Here is a 27203-nt window from a genome sequence, read left to right as displayed (position 1 = left end):
CACGTATATTTTGTATAAAACTTACACATCAAATTTTATTTAAAAAAACGCAAATTTTGATCAAAGTTAATCCATCACAAACCAGGGCCCAATTTCATATGGGTATAAAAAGAATCCTATTAAGCACAGCCACCGATGCTTACCAGAATATGGTTACCAGCCAAATTGCACACCACGGGTACAATTTATGACTGGTATCCTGCTTATTTGTGTAGGCTGCTTTAAGCAGCTCCATGAACCTGGGACCTGAAGTGGGCTAATTTTAGATTCCTAACGGAGACCAAAATACAAAACAAAATAGTTAACAAGAAATAAAGGTCTCCTCATTCTGAAAACCCCGGGTGCTCCACAATGACATTTTGTGTACAAAGTCTATGCATGGTCTATGTGAAACTGAAGAGTGCAGTGACAAATTTACCCTTGCATTATTTTTTTTTACTCTTATTTTTTGTTAATATTGCTTTTAATTTTCCGTAACATTCTTAAATGTTTTACGTAATTTTTATATCGTAATTTTGTCATGTGATTTTATGTTTACTTTTAGCATGTTAGTTTGTTCACAGGGCCCAAATGGAAACCAGTCTTTTACTGATCTGGCTCACCATGGGTAAATAAAGGAAATAAATAACAAAAAGGAAAGACCAAAAGAATGCTCCACAAGGGTGCATTTTTAAGGATGTGTGCCAAGCTTCCTCTGTTTAATTGTTAATTTTGTAAATTTAAAGTAACATTACTGTTTTATATGCTACTGCAAACTGAACTCCAAACCAAATTGGCATGGTAGGCCTACATTGTACGTTAAACAAAGTCTTTTTGAGATGGTTCGACAAAGGGGTATTTGTTGCCAATTGAGAAAATGGCGCTGCCCCATTGTAAACACAGGTCACGCACAGTTCGCTTAGCCTATTTGTAAAGAAATACCAACAGGGATTCGAACCCATAGTCATGGAAAGAACACCGTTATTAACTCAAATGGGTTGGCCTACATATCAACAAAAAAAGAGAAAGAAACTGAAAACAGGTGGTGACTGTGGAATGTCTTAGCATGAAAGACTTCTTGTTATGCAAATAAGGAGTTCTGGGCCGCGGTTTTCAAAGCCCTCGTTGTGGCCGATGGGCCGATACAGCACGGCATTACTGGACGTGTCGCGCTGGAGGACAGCCGTATCTCTCGGCTCAACTTAGGGTCTTGGACGTCGCGTTTTCTGATGAACTTTACGCTCGTAAATTTTTCGACATTCTCACAAGAACTAGTCATGTACAATCAGAAAGATTTCGTTAAAACTTTGCGCGTTTAAAATGGTGATGTTCTAAAAGGCTTGGTCAAGTTTTTGAAGCAGCACACCGTATACACCTTTGTTTGCTGAAAATTGTGTACTAAAGTTGCAGTGTTTAAAAAACAAATCACTACTGTTGAGCACTTCACTACGTATCATGAATTCCTCAAAGTTCTCTAGTTCCGACTACAGACTTGTTAAAGCTAAATGAACTTCGGTGTTTAGGGTCCGGTGGCTGGAGAGAGCTCCCCTGCCTGAGTCGCCGTTGACTTCTATGTAAAATGTCATGGCCGAAGCCGAGTCACATGGAGCCGTCGACATTTGGCTGAGGTAAGGCAAATGCCTATTTTCCTGTCAAATTGTTTTTTTACCATGTTTTTTCGTATTTTGTCTTTGATCCTCGACAATTCCTCAATTCGGGCCTCTTCTCACTTTACTTGAAACTGAGGAAATATTAATTTTATTAGTTGAGAAACCACCAATACATAAAAAAAACACAAGTAAACACGCAAACATAGAAAGTAAATAATATAAATAAAATACGTTGAGGGAACAAAATAATTATAATATTTATTCATATTTCTTGTTCTTGTTTAGGTGCTCCTATCTTTGGCCGACCAGTCTCAAGCGACAGTGCCCAGATGGGCGTTGAAGATCTATGGATATGTGGTTTGTGGACGTTAACGTTGGAGTCCTCGCTGGAGTCATCGCCGGATTCAGGTAAGGAGAACTTGGCACCATCCGACCTCCACTTTTTAAGTTATTTGATAAAATGCTGCCCTTTATCCTCAAAGGCCTTAATTGCCTTTTTATCTCTTAAAGGGCAGCAGGAAAGCAAACACTATAGTAAGAATTATGGAGACGTACTGCAACTTTTCAAGGGAAAAAAACTGACTAAATATTTACGTCAATGCACTTGACGGAAACTAATTTTAGACGTTCTTGTTTGATAAATGCTGCCCTTATCCTTGAAGGCCTTAATTTCCTTTTTATTTCTCAAAGGGCAGTGAACACAATAGTAAGAATTGGGGAGAGGTACTGCAACTTTTCAAATAGAAAAAACCTGACTCGATGTTTATACGTTGATGCATTTCTTGAGAACAAATTGTTGGATGTTTTCCACATTATTACAAAATAAATAAATTGGATTTAATCCACATGGTTCTCAACAGATGAGAAAAGATGGTTCTCTAAAAAGAAGGGGGGAAGAAAAAATTACATTTGTAGATCAAGCGCAATATAGTGGAGGTCGGATAACGCAAGTTGTTCTAAATCAAGATCAAGATCAAGACGAAGACATCGAAGTGTAAGAGAAGATCTAACCCGTTCTCTTTCAGAGTCCCACCCCTCGTACCACCCCTTCCCCTTCAAGATGCTCTGCGATCTTGTTGATGTTGTCCTTGTAGAGTTTCCATTTCAAGGTGACTTCTGAATTTCTTGGCATTTCTTGATTTGCATATTGGTCGAAGCCAATGATGCTTTAAAATTAGTAGACTAGTCTTACTTGAAATTTCTGTCAGGGTTGATACTTAAAATCGTCAGTTGTCATGTTAACTTAAACTTGTCATGAAATTACATTTCAAACTGTAACAACATTAATGGAAAAAAATCGAGAATTGTTCTGAAAAGACGAGCAAAATATTAAAAGATTATTACTAAGCCTTTATAATGTGAGTAAACAAATGTAACCCACCATCTAAAGTTATTCAATAGTACTCGGTAGTCAACCATTTCATTTGGCGTTCATTTGATGATAAATGCTTGATTTAGGAGTTAGTAGTAAATACAGAATTTAGACTTGCTAAATGAATATTTACTCATTCCTAATATCAGCACTACATCAAATCTGAACATAGACATTTTCAAATAATTAAGTCTTAAATTTATTTTAAAATAATAATAGATAAACATAACCAACAAAGCTCAATGGATGATTAGTGTTTGATTTAGGAGAAGTAAATAGTGAATTTAGTCCAGCTAAATGAATATTTACATAATCCTAATATCAGCAGTATATCAGTCCTGAATGTAAACAGTGCCAACAAAAATATTTTAAAATTAAAAAAATTAATTATCAACAACATAGCTGTAACACTTGCAAATTTACATCAAACTTTTAATAAAAGAATGGGGGAGACCGATGATAGCAGACGCTGCGCTTTTAAAAGCTTTAGTCCCGAAATGTAAGTTGTTTATATATCTCAAGGGGGGTGGATAAGACAAAAAAAAATAAAGCAAAAGGAGAATAAATACAAACCCAGCAGGTTTCTAGAGCATAAAAAGAGCAGAGAAAGACTTCAGTGGTGCCTGGGTAAGTATGAATGGTGAGTCAGTACAGGCCTAGAGTATCAGTGTTGGCCTAGAGATAAGACTAACTCTCTACTCTTTCAGCAGTTTGACTGGAGATAGGTTAAGTATAAGGTGTGACTGGCGTAGTGCTTAGTCTTGTTTCAAGACGCTCAATCTGATGTCTTTTTCGGTGACACAAGTCAGGCAAAGACTGTAAAAACATGATCCTAAAAATATAAGATAATGTCTTGAACCGAAATCAAGCACTACGCTGTCATCAGTAAACTCGGACATTGAGTAGAAGATGTCCCCGAGTGACTGGAGGTCAGAGGTCAGCAGTTTGGAGCAAAGGTTGGAGTATCAGGTATAAGTATATTGGGTATGTGAGGAAAAAAAAACACCAACGTTTACTCAACAGCCTAACCCTTTTCTCCATAAATTTGGGGTCTAACCTTTATTTTCACATTGTGCGATCTAACGTTTATTTCTTGTTTTGTCTTTTTCATTGCAGTTCATTGGTGAGGGTTTTGCAACAAAGGTTTAAGTATCAGGGATCATAGGTAAAGTATGGGGGAAAGTGTAAAAGTAGGGTAACTTTCTCTCCACCTAACTTTTATTTTTGCAGCTCTGCACGTTTCCCTCAACATATGCTATGTTGGTTGTGGCCCAGAGTAAGCTTGTTGAAACCTGGAGCAAGAACTCACTCCTGACCAATTAAGAACTCACTCCTGACCAATTTAGAACTCACTCCTGACCAATTTAGAACTCACTCCTGACCAATTTAGAACTCACTCCTGACCAACTGAGAACTCACTCCTGACCAACTGAGAACTCACTCCTGACCAACTGAGAACTCACTCCTGACCAACTGAGAACTCACTCCTGACCAACTGAGAACTCACTCCTGACCAACTAAGAACTCACTCCTGACCAACTAAGAACTCACTCCTGGACAATTAAGAACTCACTCCTGAACAATTAAGAACTCACTCCTGAACAATTTAGAACTCACTCCTGACCAGATAAGAACTCACTCCTGACCAGATAAGAACTCACTCCTGACCAGATAAGAACTCACTCCTGACCAGATAAGAACTCACTCCTGACCAATTAAGAACTCACTCCTGACCAATTAAGAACTCACTCCTGGTCAATTAAGAACTCACTCCTGGTCAATTAAGAACTCACTCCTGACCAATTAAGAACCCAAGCAAACAAAATTCACATTGATATACCTCACCTCGCTAAAATTCACTGCATACCTTATTTTTGTTCTCCACAGTCTGTAACATGTTATTAAAAAGGACGGTTTGTCAAGTTGATGTCAGCTCTGGGACACCGTAGTTGGCATCGGTCTGGTAAAGTATTAAGGGTTATCCCAGGGAATGTGTATCAGTCTTTTTGAGGTATGGTGGACACAGGAGTGCACTGTTCGGTTTGGGTGTATCGTGGATAGACAAATTTACCCAAACCAAATAGTGTCATAGTATTGTGTCCACCATAACTCAAAACGGCTGAACCTAAGCTTGGCTAATTGATGTGACCCCAAAATGGTAACCTTCTAGAGAAAATTTTTCTTTCAAAGAGCAGATCGGTTTTTGTTTCATCTTTAAGATGATGAGGTAGCTTGTGTCCTCAAAATTTTACTGATCTGGGGTGATAATAATAATAACCCGTTTTTATATAGCGCTTTTCACACCCGGAGGGCGTCCCAAAGCGCTTCACATTATTACCCCTGGTCACTGGGCCTTAATTCACTCCTTAAACCATCTCAGCTCCCTGGTGGGGAGTATACAGCCTGTGCAACATTAATATGCGCTACTCGGCTAAATCAACCACAAGAACCATCTCTGCCCTCACAGGTACCCATTTACCCCTGGGTGGAGAGAAGCAATTATAGTTAAGTGTCTTGCTCAGGGACACAAGAGTCACGACCGGGATTCGAACCCACACTCTGCTGAACAGAAGCATCAGAGCTTGAATTCGGTGCTCTTATCCGCTCGGCCACGACACCCCACGATGCCTACCGTGATGCCTACCACAGGGACTGGAGTCATGAATGCGAACGATTGGGTAAAGTATCATTGTAAGGTTACAAGCTACTGTATGGAAACAGACACAAGTGGGACAACTCAGCACAGAAATTTGGAAGATCACCAACAAATTTTCATCAATGTATTGATTACTTTGGAAGAAAAATTCAGACGAACCTCTCAATAATGCTTGGTAACCAGCAGTCGAACTACTAGTAAAATTTCATATTCCACAACAGAAGTCAGGAATGACCAGCCATTCACCTAGTTAAAGCAATCTATGACCCAGTTAGACCTGCCTTGCAAAAACTAAATAAATTGAAATCCTTTACAAATTTGGCCCCAAGTCGAATTTGGGGAGAATTGTCTTGGACATGCAAGCATTTAAACTTAACTCTTTTGTAGAACTACTGATACTTGTATTAAGAGAGTTTCCCCAAATTAATCTTTGAAAACACTTTACATCCAAAGATTCAAAAGATGAGCTTGGAAATGGTAGACACCAACCTCAGAAACCGAACGTCACCTGCATGGAGAAGGACTGTGTCAAGTCAAGCCAGATGACTCCCCACCACATTCTTAAGATCAACAGTTCTGTGGCGACGTTGAGGACAGCAACAAAGAAAACAACAGACAACTTGGTAAGCTTGAAAAAAAATCTTAATTGTGTTTTTTTTTAAGAAAAGATTCATCCCACAAATTTTGGTATAGTTGAATAAAAGGTTTCGATTCAATTTGAAAGAATACATTCATTCGCATTCTTTGGTTGTAAAAATACACCATTCAACTAACTTTTTGAATTAAAATAAGAGATCAAGTTTGTCAGATTTTTTTTTTTTACACAACAAGTTTAACAAAACCTGGAATGTTGAGTGTTGTTCTGCAAGAAGAACTGATTAGAGCTGGAAGTGAGCAAGCACTAAGAAGTAACTACTCCTTAAAACAAGTGATATGGCCTAAATTGTTATGAAATAGCTTATCAAAATTTGTCTTAGAATTTTTATTTTTATTTTTTTTACCACAGATTGAGCTGATAACATTAGAGATGACATTGAGGCTAATTTACACTTTGTGGACTCTGTGTCACCCGCTGAAGACGGACTGTGTCAGTTCGAGCTCTATGACTCTTCGCTACAAGTTCAAGCGACGTAGGAATGCTGGAACGTCATGGCGCCCTGCTCTCTAAGGCCCAATTTCATAAAGTTATAAGCAAAAAAACACTGCTCGACAAAATGTTATGCTGAGCACAAAAAGGGTCGGGCACCAGTCAAAACTATGTAAACTGTATTGACTTTTGGCTGGTAACCAGTTTCTGCTAAAGTGATATTTGTATTCATAAGCAAGTTTTGGTGCTTATAGACTTTATGAAATTGGGCCCAGCTTAGGATGTGTCTGAATGTGTGGCTGTGGCTATGGCTATGGCTGCAGTTGTTGCTATGGGCCTCATACCATACTTAAAACATTGTTTACTTGACGATCAAGCCGTATTCACAGTCACTAAATCAGAAACATCCTTCATTGTTGCTTTCTCAATAAGTTTATTCTTGAATCCATCAAAATCCCATGCCATATTGTACATAATAGCTCAGTAAACTCTTATCATCTGATTTGATAAAAATAATTGGTACCCCTGGTCTAATAAGCAAAGCATTGTTGGCTAAAAACAAAAAATCAAATTCATTCAAGTACTATACCTTTTTGATTTTGATGGAATCAGAATAGTTAGGATTACAACTCTAAAAAGGGGCAGCTTTTGTGGAGAGAAAATGACAATCAGGTTGTACCTCAAACTCGGAAAGCTTAAAACGCAACCTAAGAGCCAAGTGTTTGTCTTTTTTTGTTGAAATCAACTTGACCAAAACCAAAGTCACAGAAGTTATTTTACATGTTAGACATAATGGAAAGAAACTCTGGGGGTGTAGCCATTTTTTATTAAGGTTCCAATGCTTTGTAAAATAATTTATTGGATGAAGGTTGAAAACTGGACAGAATCTTTAAACAAAGTTGCATTGTTATAATTTGTGTACCCCTATCTTGAAGTTAATTAATTTATTTAGGTTATATCTGTACATTCTATGTCTAAGCCCTTCAACTAAACATTGAAGCAAAATATATTTACTTCATTCCTAGTTTGCTTATTCTACATGCATTTTTATACAAACAATTTTCGTTAAAGGGTCTGTATTTACGTTTGGATAACTCTGAAAATAAATGGCATTACAAAATATAAGAAGTACAGCAGCTGTGGATCGTATGAGTAATTTTGAGAACGTTTTTCACTTCGAAGCAAGACAGTTATGGATAAACGCATCTTTTATTCCCCAAATTGAATCTGAGAAGCGTTACAGCGGTAACGATTCTCGGATTGTATATTGCAATTTTTGCCTTGCCTCTTTTCTCCATATCTTTTGTATTGCTTTGTAGTTTTGAAATGTTTTTACTTTATATTCAAGTGTATTATCCAACCATGAATCAAGATTGGAAATGAAAATGCTGTTCTATTTTGTTATATTGTTTAGTTCCATTAATTAGCGCTACAACTTTGGGCCCAGAACACTTTCTGCCGAACAATGTTATGCTCTACGCTCACCAGTCAAATACTGCTTATGTTTGTAACTTTATTCTGATAAGCAAAAGGTTTGTGTTTTAAAGTTCTAGCATTATTTTGGGCAGTGGAAAATGTTGCTCCGTGCTGTATTTACTTATGCAATGCGGACTTATTGTTCAAAGTACTTTAAATATCGTAGTTTTATTTGATTATTACGAATTAATTATATAAGAATAACAAACGACAATAAAGTCAATCTGAAAAATAAAAGGATCGGCACATAGTGCTTAGTGGGGCATTGGCCTTCCCATGTAGTTGTTTGTTTGTGTGTATGTGTAAGTTTTGTTGGGGATGATAATTAAAAAGGGTCGCCCTAATAATGATGATCTTTACAATAAAGGATGATTTAAAGGCAGCAGACTTTGGTAATTACCAAGGACCAGTGTTCTCACTTGGTTGACCCATTCCCAACATATAATTACAAATCTGTGCAAATGTTGGACTCGATTGGTCAGTGCATGCACATGGACGGAGCCCCGGACACGATTGCATATGCAAAAGTGTCCTGAGCGGACAATATTGCATGGCGGACACAATTGCATCTGAAACCGGTGTTGGGGTTTAAGTTAATTAAACCTTGCCCTAGGAATAGGGTTTGGGCCGAGGGTTAGGGTCGAGGGTTGGGGTAAGGGTTTAAAGCCGGAAATTGTGTTTGCAGAGTATTATGACTAGGTTTACACGTTTACATGAAATAAAATACAAATCAAAATTTTTTATTGCTTTTGAAAACGAGGATACAACAGGGATGGTGGTATTATATGAAAAAGTTATGAACACATGCAGCCGATTTCACCAAACGCTAGGATTATTCCTATCTCGAGTTAGGACGAGTAACCCATCCTCAGGATGGGTTCAATGCGTCCTACAATTTGATACGGAACTGAGCTCGTTCTAGACCTAAGATTAGTCCTAAATTGGGTAGGGTTTGGTGAAATCGACGGCAGGTATTTCAATGCCAGTCAAACTTGTTAATTTCACAAAGAAATGTTTGTTTATATTGTAAAAAAAATAAATTGGGTTAATAGTCCCCACTATACAGTTTGAAATGAATTTTTCACCAAAATGATCGTTATAAACAATGCAAAATGAACTTAGTCCAGACAAATGTCCTTATTAATCATTTATTTAATATCAAGAAGTACCAAATTGTAGATAGATTTAAAAACCTTGCACAAAGGGACAGCATATTATTGGTTGGCTACTATCAGCTGAGGATATGATATGACTAATATTAATATAAGGCACTGGTGGTGTGACTTACAAATGGGGCAAAGGTCAAATGGAAGTACTCGCTGTGAATGATGTACAGCAACACTGTCAATATAGGCAATGATAACATGAAGTGTGCATACCAATATTGCATCATATGATACAAACAAATTAATCACCTGTTCATGTTCACATGTAAGGCAAGAGTTAAACAAAAATAACAATTAGGGATGTTTCAGAAATATTGTACATATAGACGATGTGACCTGTGACATCACGTGTTTACAAAAGAACCACAGAGCCTGGACTTCCTGCAGGCACGATTTATACACAGCCTAATTGAAGATATCATAAACTCTTATATTTTATGGAGATTGCACTGTCATATTCTTATTAACTTTTGATATAATAATAACATGATGAAAGGGGCACATCTCAAAACTTGTCCAGCTTTCACTTTCATAGTTATTGGATTTATGTGGAAATTAAGACACAAAATGTCAACTTCCCCATAAGACCTGTGCATTATTTTGCCTGCCAGAATACTCAAAGAATGTACAAGGTCACACTTATTGTAAACAAAGTTCACATGGTCAAAACATTTCCAACTAACCGTACATGTATGCAGTGTAAGGTTAGCCCACCTTGTTCGCTGTTATGTCTCTCTTATGGTATGGGTCTTGTCATAGTGCAATGGCGTCTATGACTTAGGACCGATGATAAAAGAGAGCCATAACAGCACAACAAGAATGGCTAATAGTAAGGTATGCTGAATATAATAATCCCTTTCCAAGATCGAACAAGTTGTGGTTTGACAGCTTCATGTTTTGATCAGTATGCTCTGACAGTTGAGTTGTTTAAATATCTGTTCTTTTCTGAACAACCCAAAATTATATGAGAATTTGACATGGTTCAGGCCAACGAATCTGAGTGAGAAAAACAAAGTCAGTTGTGCACTGAAATGAAATTTAATGCATAAATAGCTAAAAAGAAACCCTAGTTTGAGTGTATAAGTGGGAAATACGTAAAATTGAATGGAGTTTTACTGAAATTGGCCACGGTGTTTGGTTTCAATTTAATTACAGTACTGTACACCATAGACATTATAAGGAAATCAACCCACAATTTTGAAAGGAAAAAAAAAACAGTATTCTGGTTTAAACCGGAAGATCCTAATGCCTGTACAGTACAGAGCTGCCAACATTTACATCTTGCATATCAAGGATATATTAATAATTGCATTCAACGTTTCTGGAAGACTCAACATGAACAATGAACAACAATTGTGTATAATTCAATGGATGAATGCAGTTCAAACTGCCTACGAATAATGCGATACAAATTTTTACGTCACAAAATCCTAACAAATATTTGCGGCGTCAAAATTTGTATCACACTCAATTCGGAGGAAGTATGAACCAGGTTTATAAAATAATTTAATAGATAGGTTTTAATTTCTTTAAAATTAGAACAAATCAAATATAAAAACTATGTAGTAGAGTTGCATTGATTTCCAATTAAAAACGACAACCCTACTTTTAAAAACTAAATAACTAAATAAAAAGGAGGGAGCATAAAAACAAATTTAACAAAGAAAATTCTAGAGGCAAGCAAGAGATTCCCTTACGACAACTGCTAACTTGAATATTAATAATGTTAATTTTGTATTGGAGATACAAAATGTAATTTGTGTTTACTTTTACACCAATGGTAATTAAGCATTGTAAACTCAGCACTTAGTATACAGTGCTTTATTTTACTGTGCTTAAAGTCACCTGGAAATAGAATTTTTTTTCTTTCAAACATAAGAGTATATGCTTACGAACAATAAAACATTTTTTTCAGCCCCAGGAGTAGGTCGCTCCTAGTGGATGATACCCATGCCTACATCCTTACAGACTGTGAAGGGGTAACCCTGTTTCAGCCCCAGAAGTAGGTGGCTCCTAGTGGATGATACCCATACATCCTTATGGACTGTGAAGGGGGTAACCCTGTTTCAGCCCCAGGAGTAGGTCGCTCCTAGTGGATGATACCCATGCCTACATCCTTACAGACTGTGAAGGGGTAACCCTGTTTCAGCCCCAGAAGTAGGTGGCTCCTAGTGGATGATACCCATACATCCTTATGGACTGTGAAGGGGGTAACCCTGTTTCAGCCCAAAGAGTAGGTCGCTCCTAGTGGATGATACCCATGCCTGCATCCTTGTGGACTGTGAAGGGGGTAACCCTGTTTCAGCCCCAGGAGTAGGTGGCTCCTAGTGGATGATACCCATGCCTACATCCTTACAGACTGTGAAGGGGTAACCCTGTTTCAGCCCCAGAAGTAGGTAGCTCCTAGTGGATGATACCCATACATCCTTATGGACTGTGAAGGGGGTGTCACAAGTGATCTAGTACTGTAAATAACCCATGTGTATTTTTTATATTTCCCTCATTTATTTTATTGGTCAAGAGTTTAGAGATACAATGAATATTCATTTAGTTCTGTGATGCAGTCAGTGAACTACAGTTGAGTGAACAAGTCCTTATTTGGGAAGACATGAGTGGGCTGATGTAGGGTGTATGTGTGTGCATTGAGAGGTGACTATTGTTCTGTAGAGTGGGTGCCATGGTTGGGTGAGCTTAAGAATTCCTTGCAGCCTTAGATTAGGGTGTGGTTGGTCATTCCAAGATCTGCTATCAGGGAGGTCAGACATATTGCAGGACCTTCATGCAGAATTTTGTTTGATAAATTGTATCATTGCGACAAATTGAAGATTTTTGCTGTTTCAACAGAAAGCTATAACAGGCAGACACCGTTTAAGTTTAAAGGGAACTCCTAACCGTAAGTTGTGAATTATTTTGTGAACAAATATTGCTTTGAAATTCATTCTAAGTTTAGTACGAAAATGTACAGTTTGATAGTTTATGATTATAGTGCAAACCAAGTGTAGAAACTATTTGATTATAAGCATTTCCAGACAGAACTGTTCAATTATCATTATGGTATCGGTATGGTTGGTATTGATTTTGTAGATGGCACTGGTTCCGGGTTAAACAGTTTACGACAGACATTAATCGGGATACTCCATCTTCCTACCACCCTACACTGGATGAACCATGATTGAGCTAATCATTTGAACTGATGTGGAATTTTGTCAAGAATGAAGACTGGATATAGCTTCAAGCTTTTTATCCTCTGAACGGATTCCGTCGAAAGAACAGCTAGCCCGATAATTTTGGAACACTGGTTCTGTATGTAAAAACTCTATGCTTGTATATATATATATTTATCATCGGAAGATGGGAGCAATTTATTAAGTAATTTTTGTCTTCCATGAGAGTAAAGACACTTTTTGTAGATAGTCAGTAAAAGCCAGGTTGGATTGCAATTTTGTATTTGCTGACATTATACATTTAACATTTAGGAGAATAATTTTCTTCTTCCATAGCCATACATTTTGGAAAGAAGTTTTGCTATTTGAGATTAAGGGAGTTGTTTTATTCTCCAGTTGTGAAAAAGAAGTTGGAAAGAAATTTTGCTATTTGAGATTAAGGGAGTTGTTTTATTCTCCAGTTGTGAAAAAGAAGTTGGAAAGAAATTTTGCTATTTGAGATTAAGGGAGTTGTTTTATTCTCCAGTTGTGAAAAAGAAGTTGGAAAGAAATTTTGCTATTTGAGATTAAGGGAGTTGTTTTATTCTCCAGTTGTGAAAAAGAAGTTGGAAAGAAATTTTGCTATTTGAGATTAAGGGAGGTGTTTTATTCTCCAGTTGTGAAAAAGAAGTTGGAAAGAAATAATTGTTATTTGAGATTAAGGGAGTTGTTTTATTCTCCAGTTGTGAAAAGAAGTTGGAAAGAAATAATTGTTATTTGAGATTAAGGGAGTTGTTTTACACTCCAGTTGTGAGCAGAAGTTGGAATAAGAAGTTTTTGTAAGACGTAATTTAGATTTGAAGTTAAGTGGAGGGTTCTACTAGCCCAAGTTATTATATTGACATTTGAAGAAGTTTGTGGAGTTTGAGAACAGAGTATAGTTTTTCTTTATTGATTTTCATTGAAGATAGTAAGTGAAGTGAAGTTCAGAACGTTTTGAGGTTTGAAGTTTTAATTTAGGTGAAGTAAGGATAGATAAATTATTTTGGTTTAATTTTGGAGGAGATTTTATTTGAATCAAGGAATTGTAATTAGAGCCAAAGAATATTGGACATGTTGATTGATAGTGTTCGATGAGGAATTTCATAATTAAATATTGATGTATATAGTAAATTAGAAGTGCTTCTTTCACTGTTCATTTATTTCATGAGTGCATGGCTTGTTCGTCTTTTTTACATTTGTTGGTTGGAGCCACATCCCGTGGTTATGTGACAAATTTATGGGGGCTTGTCCGGGAAATGAAAACGAACATGCCAAGTATGTAAACTCAGGAAATGAATGGAAAGTGAATAGACCGATTTATAGATTACCAGGGATCTGTTTGTTATTGGCTGCTTTATTATGCTTTTTGCTAGCGACAAAAATTGAAATGGACATCTGCACACTAATTGAGGCTGGCAAGAGTTTCGGGTTGAGTGGTAAAGAGTTGATGGACTTTGTGCAAAAGCGTGAGAATGAGGCAAAAGAGAGAGAGAATGAGAGTAAGAAAGAGAAAGATAAACTAGCTAGAGAAGAGAGGGCCCACCAATTGGAAATTCGTAGGCAAGACCAACAGATTTTGGACACAAAGATACAATTTGAGAAAGTTAGGGCTGAAGTAAAAGAACAAGGTCAAAGCAAATCGTCTGTAGAAAATGGTGTTAGTAGACAAAAAGCAAGAACTCCTAAATTGCCAACCTTTAATGACAGCAAAGATGATTTAGACGCATATTTGAAACGATATGAAAGATATGCAACTAGTCAAGACTGGTGTCAAGAAGATTGGGCTATTAATTTGAGTGCATTGTTAACAGGAAAAGCTCTTGAAGTTTATTCTAGACTACCCACAGATGAAGCAAGCAATTACCAGAAGCTGAAGTCATCATTGTTGAAACGGTTCCAGCTTACAGCAGATGGGTTCCGCTTGAAACTTCGAACAGCCAAACCAGAAGGGGGAGAGAGCGGACTTCAGTTTGCCACACGACTGGCGAACTACCTACTTCGATGGATCGACCTAGCAGAGGCAGAGAAAACCTTTGAGGGTGTGTGTGATCTCCTGCTCCGAGAACAGTTTACAGCTGGATGTAGTCGTGAGTTAGCTCTTTTTCTTAAAGAACGACAGCCTAAAACCATTGCCACTATGGCTACTATTGCCGAACAATATCTTGAAGCTCGTGGTGGTATGTTTGGGAACCTTGTTACTTCTCGTAATCCAAATCAGAGAAGTGATACAATGACTAAGAGGATAGAACCTAGAACTGTACAATCACACGTAGTTCCACAGGGGTCATCATCAAATGTTTCTTCATACAAACCTTTGGTTACTTGCTATATCTGTCATAAACATGGTCATATGGCAAAAGATTGTAGATACACGTCAGTTAACAACAGTGCCCCCCGCACATGTTTCAACTGTCACAGACCTGGCCATATTGCCAAAAATTGCTATAGTAACAAAAATCAACTTGCTTCTATGGTAACATATCCAGGTAATGAAACAGATGCCTCACCGCAAAGCTCAAACTCTGGTTGCTTTGAAACCCAGCCCCACTTGTCTACTTGTCAAGGTTGTTCTTGTAAAACTAAGGACCATCAAGAGAAAACTGAAACTGTTGCTTGTATGGTTGTTAACAAAGTATCATTGCCAGGAGCATGCTGTAATGGACAAAACATTGATCAAGTAACTCTCAAATGTGGTCATTTCCTACCAATTATGAGTGCTGCATGTAGTGACAAGAACTTCAAGAAGATGCCAGTTACTTCGGGAAGAGTTGGTAAACACACAGTGTCTGTCCTCAGAGATAGCGGATGCAGTGGTGTCGTCATCAGGCATGATCTTGTCAGTGATGATCAACTTACTGGTGAGATAAAGACCTGCGTTCTTATCGACGGAACCGCCAGGCAAGTTCCTGTTGCCTTGGTGACCGTGAGTACTCCGTTCTTCACAGGGGAAACTGAAGCATTGTGTATGACTAAACCAGTTTATGATCTTATAATAGGAAATGTTACAGGTGCACGCTCTCCAGATGATCCAGATGAATCTTGGACTCGTACTACAGCCCCTGTCTGTGCTGTCCAAACTCGAGCCCAAACAAAGTCTCTTGACAAGGCGTTTCATCCACTGAAGGTGCCAAAGCCGATGAATGACATAGTGACAGCTGACAGTCTACAGAAAGCCCAAGAAGAAGATGTTAGTCTCCATCGACCCAGAGAACTTGCAGAAAACCAGTTGGAGAAGGTTAGTCGAAATCAGGCAACGTCATTTTTCTTCTATCGAAATGGATTGTTGTTCAGGCGATTCCAGGCTCCAAATGTTGAACATGGTGACGTCTTCGAACAAGTTGTTGTTCCTCAGAAGTACCGATCACAAGTAATGCGCATGGCTCATGAAACATTATTGGGAGGACATCAAGGGCCTAAGAAGACCACAGACCGAGTACTTACCAATTTCTTCTGGCCTGGTATAACAGCTGATATAACACGTTACTGCAGATCATGTGACGTTTGTCAAAGAACAGTTCCTAAGGGTAGGGTAACTAAGGTCCCTCTTGGTAGTATGCCACTAATTGAGTCTCCATTTGAAAGAATTGCAGTAGACATTGTTGGCCCCATTCATCCCATAACAGAAACACGTAACAGATATATACTTACCATCATTGACTATGCCACACGATATCCCGAAGCTATACCACTCCCTAGTATCGAAGCTGAACGTGTTGCAGAAGCCCTAGTTAGTGTTTTTACCAGAGTAGGAGTTCCAAAACAAATGCTTACAGATCAAGGTTCACAATTCACCTCCGAGATAATGAAACAAGTGTGCAAACTTCTCTCAGTTCATCGGATGACTACCACTCCTTATCATCCCATGTGTAATGGGTTAGTCGAACGTTTTAATGGAACTTTGAAACAAATGTTGAAACGTATGTGTGTTGAAAGACCCAGAGATTGGGACCGCTATATTAACCCACTCTTATTTGCAATTAGAGAAGCGCCACAAGAAAGTCTTGGATTTTCTCCCTTTGAGATGCTCTATGGTCGTCAAGTAAGAGGTCCGATGACTATTTTAAGAGAATTGTGGACAGGAGAAGTGAATACAACCGAGACCAAAACCACCTATCAGTACATCATTGACTTGAGAGAGAGACTAGAAAACACTTGTCAAGCCGCACACAAAGAGCTCCAGAAGTCCAGCGCTAGATATAAACACCACTACGACAAACGAAGTAAAGTGAGAGAATTTTCAGTCGGTGACAAGGTATTGTTACTCTTACCCACAGATAGAAACAAATTGCTGCTTCACTGGAAAGGTCCTTTCCCTATCCTAGCCAAACTTGGTTCTATGGATTATCGCATTGATCTTAACGGTAAATCCAAAGTATTTCATGCCAACTTGCTGAAAAAGTACTTTGAGAGACCCGAAGAGTCGGCGACAATCCCGAATTCTATGACTTCTTCTCAATGTCTTTTCGAATTGGTGTGTACTTCTGTCATTGAAGCTGAAACTAACAGTGACAATGAAACCAACAGTGACAATGAAACCCCAAAGTGTTACTCGATGTCTAATGAGAAATTATTACAGCTTCATCCTCTAACAGCCAAAGAGACCATTGCTGATGTTAACATCAATGCAACACTTCATCACGAACAGCGCAGAGAAGTTAACAGACTGCTAGGAAATTATCCAGATATTCTAACGGATCTACCAGGGAAGACTACATTGGGACATCATACCATCACTCTACACAAGAATGAACCAATACGCAGTAAGCCATACCCACTTCCTCATGCCTTACGAGACACCATCAAGGAGGAGGTAAGCACTATGCTGAAAATGGGAGTTGTGGAACCATCCAATGCACCATTTGCGTCACCAATTGTCCTAGTCAAAAAACCAGATGGGTCCAATCGATTCTGTGTTGACTTTAGAAAGTTGAACCAAGTGACTGTATTTGATGCAGAACCTATCCCTGATCAAGAAGAGTTGTTCACCAAACTAGCCACTGACAATTATTTCACAAAGATAGATCTCAGCAAGGGCTACTGGCAAGTACCTATAGATGAATTCACAAAACCTCTTACTTCATTCATTACACCAGATGGATTATTCCAGTTTACTGTCATGCCTTTTGGGCTAGTAAACGCCCCAGCAACTTTCAGTAGAATTATGCGTAAACTTCTTCAAGGCATGAACTGTGTAGTGAACTACATAGATGACATATTAGTACATACAGCATCATGGGAACAACATGTACAAATTCTGACAGAATTGTTTCGAAGACTAAGATCAGCCAATTTAACTGTTAGGCCATCCAAGTGTTTCATTGGGCATGAACAAGTAGAATTTCTGGGTCATGTGGTTGGAAAGGGTCAATTGCAACCTCGACCAGAGAAGATAATCACCATACAACAAGCAAAACAACCTGAAACAAAAAAGCAACTTCGATCATTTCTTGGCATGACAAACTACTATCGCAGATTCATTCCAAACTACTCTGCTATAGCAGTTCCTCTGACTGATAAAACCAAAAACAAAGAACCAACTAGAATTTCTTGGGAAGCTAGTCAACAACAAGCTTTTTCTACTCTTAAAGATAAGCTTACTAGCGCACCAATTCTTCACCTTCCTGATCTTAACAAAGAATTTATTCTTAGAACCGATGCTTCAGACTTGGGTCTTGGTGCAGTGCTTCTACAAGCACAAGATGGTGAAAAATTTCCAGTTGCATATGCCAGCAAAAAACTACTTCCTCGAGAGAAATCCTACTCGGTAATGGAGAAAGAGTGCCTGGCGATTATCTGGGCAGTTCGTAAGTTTGAACCATATCTTTATGGCCGAAACTTCACTCTAGAAACTGATCATCAACCTTTGACATTCCTACAAAAGTCAAAAGTAGCCAACGGAAGGATAATGCGATGGGCGCTCGCCCTACAACCCTATAGGTTTCACATCGAAGCGATAAAGGGAAGTGATAACATAGGAGCTGATTTCTTGAGTCGTTTTGAAGCCGAAGCGAAAAGCAGCTGAGAAAATGTATAAATACATTTTTTTTAAGGGGGAGTGAAATGTCACAAGTGATCTAGTACTGTAAATAACCCATGTGTATTTTTTATATTTCCCTCATTTATTTTATTGGTCAAGAGTTTAGAGATACAATGAATATTCATTTAGTTCTGTGATGCAGTCAGTGAACTACAGTTGAGTGAACAAGTCCTTATTTGGGAAGACATGAGTGGGCTGATGTAGGGTGTATGTGTGTGCATTGAGAGGTGACTATTGTTCTGTAGAGTGGGTGCCATGGTTGGGTGAGCTTAAGAATTCCTTGCAGCCTTAGATTAGGGTGTGGTTGGTCATTCCAAGATCTGCTATCAGGGAGGTCAGACATATTGCAGGACCTTCATGCAGAATTTTGTTTGATAAATTGTATCATTGCGACAAATTGAAGATTTTTGCTGTTTCAACAGAAAGCTATAACAGGCAGACACCGTTTAAGTTTAAAGGGAACTCCTAACCGTAAGTTGTGAATTATTTTGTGAACAAATATTGCTTTGAAATTCATTCTAAGTTTAGTACGAAAATGTACAGTTTGATAGTTTATGATTATAGTGCAAACCAAGTGTAGAAACTATTTGATTATAAGCATTTCCAGACAGAACTGTTCAATTATCATTATGGTATCGGTATGGTTGGTATTGATTTTGTAGATGGCACTGGTTCCGGGTTAAACAGTTTACGACAGACATTAATCGGGATACTCCATCTTCCTACCACCCTACACTGGATGAACCATGATTGAGCTAATCATTTGAACTGATGTGGAATTTTGTCAAGAATGAAGACTGGATATAGCTTCAAGCTTTTTATCCTCTGAACGGATTCCGTCGAAAGAACAGCTAGCCCGATAATTTTGGAACACTGGTTCTGTATGTAAAAACTCTATGCTTGTATATATATATATTTATCATCGGAAGATGGGAGCAATTTATTAAGTAATTTTTGTCTTCCATGAGAGTAAAGACACTTTTTGTAGATAGTCAGTAAAAGCCAGGTTGGATTGCAATTTTGTATTTGCTGACATTATACATTTAACATTTAGGAGAATAATTTTCTTCTTCCATAGCCATACATTTTGGAAAGAAGTTTTGCTATTTGAGATTAAGGGAGTTGTTTTATTCTCCAGTTGTGAAAAAGAAGTTGGAAAGAAATTTTGCTATTTGAGATTAAGGGAGTTGTTTTATTCTCCAGTTGTGAAAAAGAAGTTGGAAAGAAATTTTGCTATTTGAGATTAAGGGAGTTGTTTTATTCTCCAGTTGTGAAAAAGAAGTTGGAAAGAAATTTTGCTATTTGAGATTAAGGGAGTTGTTTTATTCTCCAGTTGTGAAAAAGAAGTTGGAAAGAAATTTTGCTATTTGAGATTAAGGGAGGTGTTTTATTCTCCAGTTGTGAAAAAGAAGTTGGAAAGAAATAATTGTTATTTGAGATTAAGGGAGTTGTTTTATTCTCCAGTTGTGAAAAGAAGTTGGAAAGAAATAATTGTTATTTGAGATTAAGGGAGTTGTTTTACACTCCAGTTGTGAGCAGAAGTTGGAATAAGAAGTTTTTGTAAGACGTAATTTAGATTTGAAGTTAAGTGGAGGGTTCTACTAGCCCAAGTTATTATATTGACATTTGAAGAAGTTTGTGGAGTTTGAGAACAGAGTATAGTTTTTCTTTATTGATTTTCATTGAAGATAGTAAGTGAAGTGAAGTTCAGAACGTTTTGAGGTTTGAAGTTTTAATTTAGGTGAAGTAAGGATAGATAAATTATTTTGGTTTAATTTTGGAGGAGATTTTATTTGAATCAAGGAATTGTAATTAGAGCCAAAGAATATTGGACATGTTGATTGATAGTGTTCGATGAGGAATTTCATAATTAAATATTGATGTATATAGTAAATTAGAAGTGCTTCTTTCACTGTTCATTTATTTCATGAGTGCATGGCTTGTTCGTCTTTTTTACATTTGTTGGTTGGAGCCACATCCCGTGGTTATGTGACAGGGGGTAACCCTGTTTCAGCCCAAAGAGTAGGTGGCTCCTAGTGGATGATACCCATGCCTGCATCCTTGTGGACTGTGAAGGGGGTAACCCTGTTTCAGCCCCAGGAGTAGGTGGCTCCTAGTGGATGATACCCATGCCTACATCCTTTCAAACTGTGAAGGGGGGTAACCCTGTTTCAGCCCCAGGAGTAGGTGGCTCCTAGTGGATGATACCCATGCCTACATCCTTGTGGACTGTGAAGGGGGTAACCCTGTTTCAGCCCCAGGAGTAGGTGGCTCCTAGTGGATGATACCCATGCCTACATCCTTACAAACTGTGAAGGGGGTAACCCTGTTTCAGCCCCAAGAGTAGGTGGTTCCTAGTGGATGATACCCATGCCTACATCCTTATGGACTGTGAAGGGGGTAACCCTGTTTCAGCCCTAGGAGTAGGTGGCTCCTAGTGGATGATACCCATGCCTACATCCTTATGGACTGTGAAGGGGGTAACCCTGTTTCAGCCCCAGGAGTAGGTGGCTCCTAGTGGATGATACCCATGCCTACATCCTTATGGACTGTGAAGGGGGTAACCCTGTTTCAGCCCCAGGAGTAGGCGACACAGTAGGTGACAGTTGATTTGGTTCGATAGCCACAATAGCCTGAATCAGTTAAGTGTAGCCCTCACCTTGAAGTGGCTGTTCAGCCTTGTGAAAAAAAATTTAATCACTGATGTTGCCAGAAGGCAAGTACTTCATTACCTTTGAGACCAGAAAGAAACCCACAAGAGACGTACACTGGTCTTGGTTCCTCTCCTTTCCATAATCTCACATTCACAGCAGTCAGGAAGTTGAAAAGTCTTTAATCACTTGGTGCTCAACTTCCCCAATCTGAATCATGATGTTGGAATCTTACATCACGATCTGGAACCAAAGTTCTTCCTGTAAAACGTCTGGAATGTTCTTGAGTTCATAAGTCCAATGAGCAGAAGCACAAGCAGGTATCCAAACATACACAGGGCGAAGATGTGGTTGCATACAAAAGTCATGATCTTTGACCTTGACTGTGCTAACCTAAACAAGAAAACAAACCCAATTATTTTCTAACCACTAGTACATGTATTATTAAGTAGGATTTGAAACTTTGCATGGTGGATGTACAGGAGAGGTTTGCGGTAACACCATGTGAAAATCTTTTTTTGAGAACCGTCAATACTCAAATAGAGATTTTCACAGGGTGTTCCCGCAAACCTCTCTTAGTACTAATAATAATAATAACAATCAAAGTCTTATATAGTGCCAATATCTGCTAATGCAGGGGCTCATGGCGCTTGCTAAAAACAATCTCCACTCTAGTCATCAGCTGAGCTCCAAATAAAGAAAATTTTGAGCAAACACCAAATGACAGATTCTTATATTATTTACTCTGATGCGCCACTACTTAGCGCTCGAAAACATCACGTTACTAGAACCTGGCTTACAGAAGGGCCCTTTAGGGGTATTCTATACAATGGAACATTTAACCCCCAGAAAGTTTGTTTTTGATCAACTTGAACCCTATAGAAAAGGGAAAAGCAGACCAACCAAAGCAGTACCACACAAACCAGATACATAGGACCTTTCTAGTTCTTGAAACAAGCTAGTTTAAAGGATTGAGGGAAACATGCCACATGTGACAATTTCAGCTGCAGTGTCTTTCAATCCAAGGCCAGCCTTAAACTTGGGTTCATACAGTCTACGAGGCAGGGCTTGAGATTCCAAACAGCCCCCCCCCCCCACCCCCACCCCCTGCTGAAGGACTTAACATTGGTGACTCCAACATCTACAACTTGTTCACTCACCGTTTTGGCTTGGCGCTGTCGGCGAAAACAAGAACATACTTGACTCGAACCACTTCATTATTAGTGACGACATAGTACTTCTCAGGGACCTCCCCTCCAACACTCTGTGGGGCATGGCTTCGTCTTGGTCCATCTGTATTACTACTGCTGCGATCTGATGAGCAGAGGAGTCAAGCGGAGAATAGGTCATTGGCCCAGACACAAAGCAAAATGCACCTCCAAACAATGCGCATAATATACCATTTCCATCAATTGTTTTTATTAACAAATCACGTGTGTTTATTTGACTCCCAAAATTGTTTTCTTTTCTTTTTCAGAGTTTTTGGGGGTAGGACACAAATTTTACAAGTGCTATTTGAAAAGAAAAGACAGTATTAATTTGTATATATTACTTGAAAAGTTTGAACTCTCCTGTTAAAATAATTATAATTGTGAATAGTTGGCTGTATTTTTATTTACCTCTAGTCTGACACTTCACATCTGGGTGATCAATCAGTTCGCACACTAGAACACAGCTTAGTGTGGTACCTAGACTGCTACCTTCCCAGCCTTTGCCGACAGGGCTGTATGGCATGGACACACAGATGTCACTGGATAGATAGGTGCCCTCTCCAAATAATGAGTTCTGAAATGAAGCAAACATGTAGACAATTGAGTCACATCCATCAACAGGCCTGACACTTCATTCCAGTTAAGGCATGTCAGAAGCCATACAAATGTTAACTGCCGAGTAGTCAGGGATTACACCCAAGTTCAGGATACAGACTGGGAAGCGGCCAGTGTTCATGTACCCAGATATTTGATAACTGGCACAGGTCTACATGTAGAATATTAAACCGACTGTCTTTTTTCTGGTTATGTCCTTGACTTATGCAGGAAAAGTCTCTGTTCACATGCTCTGCATTTTGTTGTTGTCGTCAGGCCTTTGCAAAAATAGGCAAAGGACCAGTCACAGATTGTATACGCGACGTGGCATTTTGGCTTGAGACCTTACCCTGGTAGCGTAACTTTTGTTATGCTAAATTAAACTTTGTGCTTGAGTTGCTCCATGAAATTGGGCCCAGCTGGTCTTTATTCAATCAGACTACACAAGCAATATTTGCAACTGATCGAACACGCAACTAGGCGAAACACTCCTCTCTCAATACTCCTAGACAAGAATACCCAACCTACAGAGCCCTAACGTAGAGGTGGAGCTCTCTGATTACCTGAGGATGGTTGGTATTGGCTTGAACCAGCTTCACCAAGCCATTCAACATGCCCAACAACAGAAACAGAAAAAAACAAAATGAACAAAAAACTGTAGCCACTTAGCTACGCCTCTGTGCTGTAAGCGCACGGACGTCACCTTAATGATGATTGATGGGGGTTTTCTAACCTACACTGTACCTTGTTCATATGTGCATACAGGCCGTTGTGTATGATAGAATAGAAGTTATCTAATCTGCTTCCATGGTATGCATACATCAGATCCTTAGCCTGACGTAGCTCTTCAAACCTCTGATTAGCGGCAGAGTTATACTGCACCTCAAAGACGTAGCTTGGGGTCACTTGATAGCTTGATTCACCAGTCAGATCCTGTATAGCTGAAAACTGTTGGGAGAATAAATGAATTTATGTTTGGGTAATGATTCTTTGATGCTTCATCTGTTTGTAAAGCTCGACTCATACTTCCTGCGAATGCGAAGTGAATTTTGACGTAACAGGGCTCATTTGTCAGTGAGTGTTTCGCAGGAGTTCAGCACATTTCAACTGATGGCAATTATTTGTTGCAAATTTGTGACATAAAAATTCACGTTCACAGGAAGTGTGAAACCGGGCTTTAGTTCGACTGTTTTGAACCATATTCTGTGCTGGTCTTCAGAAGAAGTTTCTCCTGAAGATGAGCAGATTATACTGCTTGGTTTTGTGAAAAGGTAGTATGACAATGACCAGATATGACTATGACTACTTACCTTTGATCGTTCATGAGTTGTGACAGTGAGTGGATTCTGTAGTAAGACCCAGCTAAGAAGCCTCCAAGCTTGCTCAGATAAGTCTTTCCTCTTTGCCTGCGATTGAAGCAAAGACCTCAAGCTGGGGATCTCATCTGCCATTGATTTCTGTGTCAAACAAACAAACCAAAAATACTTACAAGAACACAAGTGAGATTGAACACGAATGGAAAATCATGAACGTTGGAGATACATTTTCAATTGGTGTAGAGATGAAACCACTGAAGACAATGATAACCGCTGTGACCTGCCAGCAATCATGGACCCAAGAGACATGTGGAGAGCTGTTTCAGGAATGGCCGAGTTCGCTCGATGTAATGATGATGTGTACAAAACACCTTGGACCCTAACTTGAAACCATTGCTGTATAATTTACAACAGATGTTTACCGAGGCCACGGAGGCCTCGATCTCCGCTACCCTGGCCTAGGTCTTGGTGACTCTTCATAGGTTTTAAAAGGAACACGTTGCCTTGGATCGGTCGAGTTGGTCTTTGAAAAGCGCTATGAACCGTTTGTTATAAAATCGGTATGGTTAGAAAGATGTTGTAAAAGTAGAACACAATGATCTACACAAATATTCCTCGAAATTGCGTGGTTTTCGTTTTACCTCGTCGACAAACATGGTCGGCCATTTATGGGGGTCAAAAATTTGACTCCCATAAATGGTCGACCGTGTTAGTTCGCGACGTAAAATGAAAACCGTGCAATTTTGATTGATACTTGTGTGGATCATTATATTCTACATTTAAAAGATCTTTCTAACCATATGCATTCCATGACAAATGGTTTTCAAACGCTTTTCATAGACCAACTCGTCCGGTCCAAGGCAACGTGTTCCTTTAAAATGAAAATGGCCTTGCCCTCTCAAAGATAAAAACTTCTGTAGAACCTTCAGTGTACAAATAAACCGCCGTACTCACCAACGCAGCGAAGTCTTTTTCATCATTTTGACCGGTATCTGACAGCAATGCAGAAGGGAAAGGTTTGAGAACACTGTCATGCCTGTAGCTTCCCAACGCTGCCTGGAAAAGACTCCACTGCAGGTCAGCTGCTGTTACATCTGATCGAATCTTATCGACGACTTTACTGATTAGGTCCTCCATTTATGACAACAGTTTGGAACTTTCTGTAATTTGGACAACAAGGAAACAAACGTTAACAATATTTGATCGTTTTTAAAGAGAAATTACAAGCTTGGTGATCTCTCTTTTGGTTTGAAGTACAGCAGCTTTTGATAGTATAAAAAGCATTTTGACATTAATTTTTGAGAATCATTTCACTTATCATTCTTATTAGTTCTAAGAGTGTGATGTGGAACAATAGCAGTTTTCATCCCCAAACCTTTAACCTAAGAAAAGTTAGTGTCAGAAAAAAAGCCACTAAGATTTAATCCATAATTGGAGTACACAATGTTATTCTTCCTGCGTAAACAAAACCACTCATACCCAAATTAACTTGTCTTTGATTGTACCTGAGTCATCTCGTAACAAAATAAGAAAGAAGAAGTAGGGTCAAGTCTCAATACATTACAATTTTTGATTATAATTATAGTAATACTGTTCATTCTTATTCTTTATTTGGCCATTAAATTAAACAGTAACATACAAACAGACAGTATGTACAATAAACAGTACTGTATACAAAAGTAAACACAAAGCAAGAAAAACAGTGATGGGATAACTTTCCGTATGGCGCCACCACTTTTTCACTCATTTTTACAAAAAAGGATATCTCATTGAGGTAAAATAGATACTAAATTATTTCATATCGAATGAAAAAGTGGTGGCGCCATACGGAAACTTTCCGGTTTGGCAAAATGTTACAACCTTGCCATCAATTTCTGGCCTTTTATGTTGTTGTTGCGCTTACCTTTTATTTAGTTTTATTATTTTTTATTGATTGAAATGATGATTGACGGGTGCTGAGGATGAGGTGACTGAAACTCGTTCATTGTAAATCGTCGTCCTCTCAATTATTTAAATGCATTGCTAGACGAACAAAGCGTGTTTGCACTGCACTAACAGGTGCAGTTAGGTCAATGACATTATACGGAAACAACCAGAACAGAGAGCAACCCGCCGCTATCCTAATGCTACGTGTCTATAAACCCCAGTGTACGGTGTGTGGTTATGGGATCGTAAACAGAGTTTTCACTTTTGACCGTGAGCGCTGCCATGTTTGCCTCTTTCAATGCGCGCAAAATAAAAGACCGTCAACTGACCTCTTATTCCCATAATCATTTATAATATTAATTTTAATTTACATAAACGAAATATTAAATTAAAAAACTCGGTCTTTATGAAAAATTCATTTTTTTTTTAATTACAAGCAACAAACCCAAATTACTATATTTTTCCATTTATTTGACGCGCATTTATAAGAGTAGAAATCCTCCCTTGCGAACGTCGGCGCCATGGCTTAGTTGGTTAAAGCGCCTGTCTAGTAAACAGGAGATCCCCGGTTCGAATCCGGGTGGTGCCTTTTTCTGTAACCCCTTATATTTTTTTCCCCCTTTCTATTTCTTCCGTTATTTTAAATTTCATCAAATTTCCAAAATGTTTGTATTTCCTTGTAATTTTCTACTTCCTTCTCTTCACCTGCACATGTAATATTGCAGTAATACACCAGAACCAGAATCATACAGCACCAACCAGAATGGGATTCAACACACAGGCTCTTTGCTTTCCTTTGTAATTAAACATGCCTTATATTCAGTTTATTTCCAACATTTATAAGAAAAACTACAATATCTAGTGTGCAATAAGTGAAACAATATTCCGGACATCTTTTGTTTTGCATCTTTTACAATTTATTTACAGACATTAAAAG

The 27203-nt window shown here is 38.5% G+C and overlaps 3 protein-coding genes and 1 non-coding gene across 5 annotated transcripts; 3 read left to right on the top strand and 1 right to left on the bottom strand.

Annotated features, from left to right (window-relative positions):
• The first annotated feature begins 603 nt into the window (after positions 1-603).
• LOC139941770 (uncharacterized) lies at positions 604-13047 on the top strand. Its single transcript, XM_071938383.1, has 7 exons — positions 604-607; positions 1875-1997; positions 2615-2698; positions 4078-4084; positions 5611-5639; positions 6071-6240; positions 6624-13047. Exons 1-7 carry the CDS (start codon positions 604-606, stop codon positions 6783-6785), a joined length of 579 nt encoding a protein of 192 aa, XP_071794484.1. The 3' UTR covers positions 6786-13047.
• A 139-nt stretch (positions 13048-13186) lies between these two features.
• Positions 13187-19858, top strand: LOC139942225 (uncharacterized). 2 transcript variants are annotated; one of them, XR_011786649.1, is made up of 2 exons: positions 13187-19039; positions 19231-19858. XR_011786649.1 is itself a non-coding variant. In XM_071939011.1 (2 exons), the coding sequence occupies exons 1-2, from the start codon at positions 13769-13771 to the stop codon at positions 18551-18553; spliced, it is 4461 nt and encodes a 1486-aa protein (XP_071795112.1). In that variant the 5' UTR covers positions 13187-13768; the 3' UTR covers positions 18554-19858. The 2 variants fall into 2 exon arrangements, 1 of the variants encoding a protein (XP_071795112.1); XM_071939011.1 differs by having other exon boundaries at positions 13187-16783; positions 17108-19858.
• A 710-nt stretch (positions 19859-20568) lies between these two features.
• LOC139941641 (protein mono-ADP-ribosyltransferase PARP16-like) lies at positions 20569-26756 on the bottom strand. The gene is made up of 7 exons (XM_071938228.1): positions 26244-26756; positions 25295-25500; positions 24335-24481; positions 23769-23972; positions 22839-23004; positions 22380-22533; positions 20569-21612 (listed from the first exon to the last, which is right to left on the bottom strand). The coding sequence occupies exons 2-7, from the start codon at positions 25475-25477 to the stop codon at positions 21456-21458; spliced, it is 1011 nt and encodes a 336-aa protein (XP_071794329.1). The 5' UTR covers positions 25478-25500; positions 26244-26756; the 3' UTR covers positions 20569-21455.
• Positions 26757-26781: 25 nt separating this feature from the next.
• Positions 26782-26855, top strand: Trnat-agu (transfer RNA threonine (anticodon AGU)). The gene has a single exon. It is a non-coding gene; the product is annotated as a tRNA-Thr (tRNA).
• Positions 26856-27203: the final 348 nt, after the last annotated feature.

Source organism: Asterias amurensis, chromosome 9, assembly GCF_032118995.1.
Source record: "Asterias amurensis chromosome 9, ASM3211899v1".
Classification (NCBI taxonomy): domain Eukaryota; kingdom Metazoa; phylum Echinodermata; class Asteroidea; order Forcipulatida; family Asteriidae; genus Asterias; species Asterias amurensis.
This window is presented reverse-complemented; position numbering and strand designations above follow the sequence as displayed.

Coding starts and splice junctions, on each gene's coding strand:
- LOC139941641 (XM_071938228.1), bottom strand. CDS start 25,477: ATGGAGGACCTAATCAGTAAAGTCGTCGATAAGATTCGATCAGATGTA. Junction 22,534..22,838: donor TGTGAAGTGTCAGACTAGAG/GTAAATAAAAAT, acceptor TCTGCTCATCAG/ATCGCAGCAGTAGTAATACA. Junction 21,613..22,379: donor GACAGCGCCAAGCCAAAACG/GTGAGTGAACAA, acceptor TTTCTTGTTTAG/GTTAGCACAGTCAAGGTCAA.
- LOC139942225 (XM_071939011.1), top strand. CDS start 13,769: ATGGGGGCTTGTCCGGGAAATGAAAACGAACATGCCAAGTATGTAAAC. Junction 16,784..17,107: donor AATTTTCAGTCGGTGACAAG/GTATTGTTACTC, acceptor AAATTATTACAG/CTTCATCCTCTAACAGCCAA.
- LOC139941770 (XM_071938383.1), top strand. Junction 1,998..2,614: donor GGAGTCATCGCCGGATTCAG/GTAAGGAGAACT, acceptor GTTCTCTTTCAG/AGTCCCACCCCTCGTACCAC. Junction 5,640..6,070: donor TCATGAATGCGAACGATTGG/GTAAAGTATCAT, acceptor TTACATCCAAAG/ATTCAAAAGATGAGCTTGGA.